At 37.6% G+C, this 7,430-nt stretch overlaps 1 protein-coding gene across 1 annotated transcript; it reads right to left on the bottom strand.

Moving 5' to 3' along the window:
- Window positions 1-4,847: 4,847 nt before the first annotated feature.
- LOC121746518 lies at window positions 4,848-6,698 on the bottom strand. Its single transcript, XM_042140394.1, has 6 exons — window positions 6,439-6,698; window positions 6,274-6,350; window positions 6,068-6,120; window positions 5,589-5,984; window positions 5,354-5,504; window positions 4,848-5,147 (listed from the first exon to the last, which is right to left on the bottom strand). Exons 1-6 carry the CDS (start codon window positions 6,581-6,583, stop codon window positions 4,998-5,000), a joined length of 972 nt encoding a protein of 323 aa, XP_041996328.1. The 5' UTR covers window positions 6,584-6,698; the 3' UTR covers window positions 4,848-4,997.
- Between the last annotated feature and the right edge of the window lie 732 nt (window positions 6,699-7,430).

The following is a 7,430-nucleotide window of genomic DNA, read 5'->3' as shown; positions in this document are numbered from 1 at the left end:
GCATATTCCAGTTTTTTTAATTTAAATTAGGAATACTAAAATCCAATGCTTAAATTAGATCTATTTTTGTATTCAACCAACATTTTAAGTGGGACCCAAATTCCACTATCACACACCATTTATTACACACTCCAACAACTTTCTTAAAACCCGTGCCATGGAGAAATGGGACTCCTATTGCTGGACGGAGGGAGTATATGCCACTATGTGCTCTCCCTATAGCCTCTTGACTATCACAGTGTATCACTACTGTTGGCATTGACTTCTTCCAACATGGAATATCTTCTAGGAAGTTTGTAAGCCACTCGACTTCTTCCCTTGCTTTGTATAAAGCGATAAACTTAGATTCCATGGTGGATCGAGCTATACACGTCTGTTTCGTTGACTTCCACAAAACAACTCCACCCCTACAGTGCACACATACCCACTCGTCGAGAACGAGTCTTTTGAATCGGAGATCCAATTTGCATCACAGTACCCTTCAAGTACTTGGGGATATATTGTGTATTGCACCTCAAAGTTAAGAGTATAACTTCATGTATCTCAAAACCCTACGCAGGGCTTTTCAATGTTCCTTGTTTAGATTGCTCGTATATCTGCTCAGCTTATTCACCGTACACGCAAGATCTGGTCGGGTGCAGTTTGTGATAAACATCAAACTCCATATGATCCTTGCATATTCTTCTTAAGCTACAGGCTCACCCGTGTGCTTACTCAAATGCACGTTGGGTTCCAATGGAATCTTAGCTGGCTCACAATCAAACGAGTGAAACTTCTTAAGCATTTTCTCAATGTAATGAGATTGTGTCAAAGCAATTCCCTCATGATTCCTTTTAATCTTGATTCCGAGAATCACATCAGCTAGACCCATATCTTTCATGTCAAAATTTTTCTTCAACATATTTTTGGTCTCGTTGATAATGTGGCTATTGCTGCCCATAATCAACATATCATCTATGTAAAGACACACAATAACAAAACCGTTATCTGTGTTCTTAATGTAAACATACTTATCACACTCATTGATAGTGAACCCATTTGACAACATCACATTGTCAAACTTCAAGTGTCATTGCAAAGGCGCTTGTTTTAATCCATATAGAGACCTGACTAGTTTGCATACCTTTCTTTCTTGGCCAGGTACTACAAACCCTTCAGGTTGCTCCATATAAATTTTTTTCTCCAATTCACCATTCAGAAAGGCAGTTTTCACATCCATTTGGTGAATCTCAAGATTGTGCATAGCAGCAATTGCAAGAAGCACCCGAATAGAAGTGATTCTTGTAACCGGTGAATATGTGTCGAAGAAATCATATCCTTCTTGCTGCGTAAAGCCTTTTACAACTAGGCGAGCTTTGTACTTTTCAATAGTACCATCAGTTTTATATTTCCTTCTCAGGATCCACTTGCACCCTAAGGTCTTATAGCCTTCTGGCAGGTCTACTAACACCCACGTGTTATTTCTCATAATTGATTCAATTTCACTATTGATTGCTTCTTGCCAGAATGGCGCATCTGGGCCGGACAGCGCTTCTGTCAACGACTTTTGTTCGTCATCCAACATAAAAGTTATGAAGTCGGGACCAAATGTCTTAGCAATTTTAATTCTTTTACCACGTCTTGGTTCTATATCCTCAGGACTTGACCTCGTCCTTTTTGGAGGATTAGAACTAGTGGATTCATGCATCATTCTTTCACTAGAACGACTCCTGCTTCTTGCAAGGGTACACATTCTCAAAGAATATAGCATTTCTTGATTCAATTGTTGTTCCTTCAGCCACGCCAGGCACAACTGACTTATGGACTAGGAAACGATAGGCACTACTATTAAGTGCATCGCCAATAAAGATGCAATTGACTATTTTAGGGCCAATAGCAACATGTTTCGGAGGCAGCACTTCTACCTTCGCTAAGCACCCACATACTTTGAGGTATGAATACAAGGTTTCTTTCATTTCCACAACTCATAAGGAGTCACATCCCTATTTTTTAATGGAATCTTGTTCAAGATATAATTCGTCGTTAACACAGCCTCCCCCACATGTTCTGGGGTAAACCTGAATTGATCAACAGAGCATTCATCATCTCTTTAAGTGTTCAGCAACACCATTTGACTGAGGAGAATATGGAGCTGTGGTTTGGTGAATTATACCACTAGCATGGCATAATTCTGCAAACGGCGCTACATATTCACCACCTCTATCACATCGAATACACTTAATTCGACAATTAAGTTGATTTTCGGCTTCATTTTTGAAGTCTTTAAACGCTTCAATTGCCTCATCTTTACTTCTTAATAAGTAAAGGTAACAATACCTTGTGCAATCATCTATAAACGTTATGAAATACTTTTTACCACCTCTTGTTTGCACAAATTTCAAATCACATACGTCTGTATGGATCAACTCAAGAGGTTTTGTGCTCCGCTCTACTGAATGGAACGACAGCTTAGCCATTTTGGCTTCAATACACACTTCACATCTTTCTTGTGAGTTAAACTTATCAACTTTTAGTAAATTAAGATTTACTAATCTTTTTATAGCATTTAGATTGACATGTCCCAATCTATTATGCCATAAATCAGAGCTCTCAGGCAAATAAGAGGATGCGTCATCTTCCTTATTGCTTATTCATTTTCCACGGTGAATGACCGTAATATTCATCTCAAAAAGCCCATTCACTAGGTGACCTTCACCTATGAACTTTTCATACTTGGTCAATATAACCTTTTCACACTCAAATTCTAGTGAAAATCCATGATTTACTAAAAGTGAGCCTGACATCAAATTATTTCGGATGTCTGGGATATGCAGCACATCCTTAAGGGTAAGAACCTTTCCAGATCCCAGTTTTAGGAACACATTACCCACACCAACCACCTTAGAAGAGGCTTGATTTCTCATGCATTCTTTTCTACCTCCAACAGATTTGTAAGTAGAAAAAATGCTTATCTCGGAGCACACATGACAAGTGGCACCCGTATCAACAAACCATTCATTTGAATTATTACCATGGTTCACGTCAAAGACCATTGCGACCACCACGTGATCTTTGTTGTTTATAACAACACGTTCAAATAATTTGCACAATATTGTATCCAACAATAAGTACAAAATTATATTGAACCATATGTGCATTGGTATATTCAACAACCCATGCATCCCAATTACTACTACCAAGTCTAAATTGGTCATGCTTGTCAAATGACAAACGGTAAACACAATTCTTAAGAGAATAGATCTCAAGGAATTAACCATTTCGTAGCTCATGAACATTGTGACTGCTCGTTTCTTTAATCCAGCTTTGGAGCTCATGTTTCCTCCAACTTCGATTGATATAACCCTGTCTTAGAAGAGTACAATAATTTGTCTTGCAACTATTAGAAATAATGGGATAAAATTCTCAAGTCGTGTACAGGTGGTACTCTAACTATTACAATCGAAGGAAGATAACAACAAAAGTGGAATGGAAATTATAATGGAAATAATAAAATAAACCAAACTATAAGTCGAGTCGAGGAAAGCCCTCTTTCCACAAGATAAATTACGCTCCGGCTAGTGCTCACGGAATGACGTATTGTCCCCAAAGATAAAACGACTTCCCCCTAGCGTGTAGAAGCACCTCAAACCCGCTAGGCACCAGCGAACTTGATGGAGTTCCGAGAATCGAACTATGCAATGCTCTTAAGATGCACACTATGATGCAGAGAGCTTGAGAGAAGAGAGAATGTTTTTTTTGGTGTATTGTTCATCTTTCAAACCCACCTATTTATAGAATAGGAGAGACCACTTCAAAAGTCTTGACATTAAGGATACTCATAAACCACTTAAAAGTTACCTTAGGTTGAAAAGTCAAAAGACTTAACACAATGAAAGGCTAAAAGCCTTTTTCTATTTCACACGTTTTCAACGAATAATAATAATAATAATTTTTTACCGGTTATTTTAATTTTAATCGAATAACATCAATGTATATATAGATATACAAATCGAATAAAGTAGAAGAAGCCAGAATTGGTATAATTAATGTATCACCCCAATAATCGAGAAAAGGGGACAAGATTTCATAACAAAAAACTGGGTCCTCGTGACTTTGTGCGATTTGGACAAGTGTAGAATTCTCGACACTATAAAGAAAAAGGAAAAAAAAAAAGGAAATGCTCATCGCAAACCCCACATAAACAAAAATTAAAATTTTCCCTTAATTCCAAATTCCATCTTTGTGATTATCTCAAACAAACAAAAGATTCTATCACTAAAAAATCTCTCATCATCATCATCATCATCATCATCATCATCATCATCTTCATCAGATAAAGCTCGTTTCGTGAAAAGATGCTGCAATTGTTCTTCGCGGTGGCCTTCTCTGCCGTGCCGTTGACTCTCTACATCTCTCCAATCAGAAATCTGAGCCGATTTTTAGAGACAGTTGATGAGATTTGGAGAGAGACCAGATTCAGTTCTCGTAGATTCTACCCTCGTTTAAGGTATGCTTATCGAGGACTCCTGAATTGCCTCCTCTGCGACACTAATTAGCTCGAATTTATCTTAGGATTGGATGTAAAAGTGGATCTCGTTTTGTTTTGTTTCGTTTTTTATAAAGCGTTTTTTCGCTGTTTAGGGGAATAAATAATATTTTCGATCATTTTTTCAATTTCATTTTGTATTTTTCGCTCTTGTATATATATTTTTTGCTGCTATGATGTTTATCAGGATTAGTTTATGGGATATGTAATCATATTTGATATGATGATTTAAGAAATCGTGAATCTTGTTTCCTTTTATGTTTGTGTAATCATATTTAGAGAGAGGAAGCTAGAAAAATCGCACTGCAGTGGAGTTTCTATATCCATAAATGCAAATTCAACTTTTATATAAAGAAATGCTAATTTTGGTCAAGAAGGATTACAATAAGTAAATGTTTTCATTCCACACGAATGATTAAAAAATGGAAAGAATGAAAGAATTGTGATTATTTGTGCATATTTGTTGTGTGTATTAACTTGATAGAGTGCAAGGTTTTAGGAACCAGAAAACATCCAAAGACCTTGCTTCTTTCTCAGAAATCTCTCCTCCTCCTCCTCCATGGTTGCTGCTCTTCATTACTTCCTTCTCCATCTGCTTCAGATCCTTCAAAATTCCTCTCTCCTATTTCATCCAATCATAATAGTTTGTTAGCATAACTTGCTTGTTACATATTCAAGATAAGTTAATCAATCATTTTTTACACAAAGGAAATCCATAAGTTCCTACTAATGAATCTACCAAACATTTGAAGATAAAGAAATCACTTTGATTCTTATAAATGGGATTTGGCTGAACATGTGATGAAAGAGTATGGATAGTACACATACCATAGGCTTGGGCCGGAGAGGCTTGGGCGTCGCTGAAAAGCACTGTGGAGTGGGAGGACAAGTGCGGATTGGCAGCTTGCCCTCGGCATCAAGGTGTTTGATTCTGTTCACGTCCACAGTGATCGGGGTGTTCTCTCCATCTTCGTTTCTCCTGTACAAACAAATTCAACTTCACATAAGCTAAAAACTCTTCAAATCAACCATTTCGACCAATCCCTACTGTCACAAAACTCACTTCTTCCTTCTCAGCCTCCCCTTGGAACTGCCTGTCTCCAGCAACGGCTTCCTTTCGCTCAGAATCCCAACACTTTTTTCTTCTGTGTGATTCTCCGCGCTCTCCTTATCTTGAGCCCTCGTGGTCAATTTCTTCAGCTCATTGCAAAACTCGGAAACTTTACTAAGCAAATCCGTGCCCGAGAACAGATTCCTCGCAGACAAAGTGCTTCTCAGCTTGGGTGCTCCCTCGTTAGCATAGCTATCTTCTTTCTTGTTAGCGCTTGATTTGGTTGTGGCCTTTCCAAACCGAGCCTTGTGTTGCAAGGGGGTTGAGAAATTGGGATCTTGATTCTCAGCATCTTCAGCTACTAATCCGAAAGGCTGATTCGTCCCTCTCTTCTTCAGCGTTGCATCTCTGCATATGTGAATTGAGCTAATGAGTAAATATGCATAACAGATTAAAACTTGCAATCTTGAACTGGAATTTGTGTAGCATACCTGTTGCCTCGTTGATAAGCAGTAATATCGGAAACATTAGCTGATCTTTGAATCTGTGTTGTGACAAATTGAGACACTATATTAGAATCCCAATATCAACCCTAATTTTTGGGCGAAATATGCACTTCTTGCAATTGAAATGGTAATTCAAAACCAAATTAAAAAACAAAATCGATATTGAATTCCTTGATGAATATAAACAAAACCTTAGCTTTGGAATTGGAGAGCGGAGTGATGTCTTTCTGATTGAAGAAGTCTTCAACTTTCTTGGGGTGATCGCAATCTAATTGAAGCAAGAAGGAAAACACAAAACCTCAACGAAAACCCCCAATGAAAATGCGATTGTCGAAAAAAGTAAGCGTGTGAATTACCTGGGCGGCAGAACCAGGCTTCATCATCAACGGGATCATCCTGGGCGGTTAAATCAACCCATTTTGGAGCATTGATGTGTTCATACAAATCGTCGATCACTACTCTCGAATCGATGGTTTTCCAATCGATAATTGCTACCTCCATTCAACTGTAGTATGAGTTAATCAATCGGCAACGAAATTGTATCTCAGCGGCGAGAGTGGGGATCCCAATTTGCAGAATGATTATCGATCAACACCACCTTTTTTTTAGAGAGAAGGGGGAAACAGAGCTGAGATAGTAGACCGTTAGTGTGGGGCCCGCGGCATTATTTATAATTTTACGTTAATTAATTCATTTTCGACCGTTGGAGATTTTCACATTTAATCTGACGTTTTTTTTCCACGGGAAGTGAACTTTATTCTGCAAATTAATTAGTGCCTTTCTAAACTGCTTTACCTACTGTATTATGCAAAAGTTGGTGCTAAAAGCCAGGGCAATAATGCTGCATTTGACTACATTGACACATCCTAATAATCTATTTGATATTGATTTATGCGCACCTATGAAAATTTAAATGACAAATCATGAAGTTTTAAAAATTCTTAATAGTCTCATTTGACCAAATATATGCTGTTTTTTTTTAATTCTTAGGCTCAAAACGATGTTGATTACTCATCCATGTCATCTATTATACACATTTACATCACTATTCATTAATAGTACCTAAAATTTTACAATCGAGCAACAATTTAGCATAAAATTTGCCCTGAAAAAAAGTTGTCATGGGATAATTAAGAAATTTTGAAACTTCATGATCTGTCATTCAAATTTTACAAGGTGCGTGATAAATCAAAATTTGACCACGGTACCTTCAAAAAAAATGGCAATTCTTGACATAAAAGTTTTGATAATAAGAATAATGCATGTCTCTTTTGATAGCTATGGTTTTTTTCTAGGTCCACGACTTAGTCAGCCCAAAGGCGGGCAAATTTCCACAACTCTAAGGGCA

The sequence above is a fragment of the Salvia splendens genome, chromosome 9 (genome assembly GCF_004379255.2).
Source record: "Salvia splendens isolate huo1 chromosome 9, SspV2, whole genome shotgun sequence".
Lineage (NCBI taxonomy): Eukaryota > Viridiplantae > Streptophyta > Magnoliopsida > Lamiales > Lamiaceae > Salvia > Salvia splendens.
The sequence above is the reverse complement of the archived record's forward strand: the minus strand, read 5'-3'. Positions and strand labels throughout refer to the sequence as shown.

What these genes read in the sequence shown, in the direction of transcription:
- LOC121746518 (XM_042140394.1), bottom strand. Translation starts at nt 6,583, where the DNA reads ATGGAGGTAGCAATTATCGATTGGAAAACCATCGATTCGAGAGTAGTG. An exon ending in AGCCTGGTTCTGCCGCCCAG is followed by an intron (nt 6,351 to 6,438) that starts GTAATTCACACG and finishes TGCTTCAATTAG; the next exon opens with ATTGCGATCACCCCAAGAAA. An exon ending in GGGAGGCTGAGAAGGAAGAA is followed by an intron (nt 5,505 to 5,588) that starts GTGAGTTTTGTG and finishes TTGTTTGTACAG; the next exon opens with GAGAAACGAAGATGGAGAGA.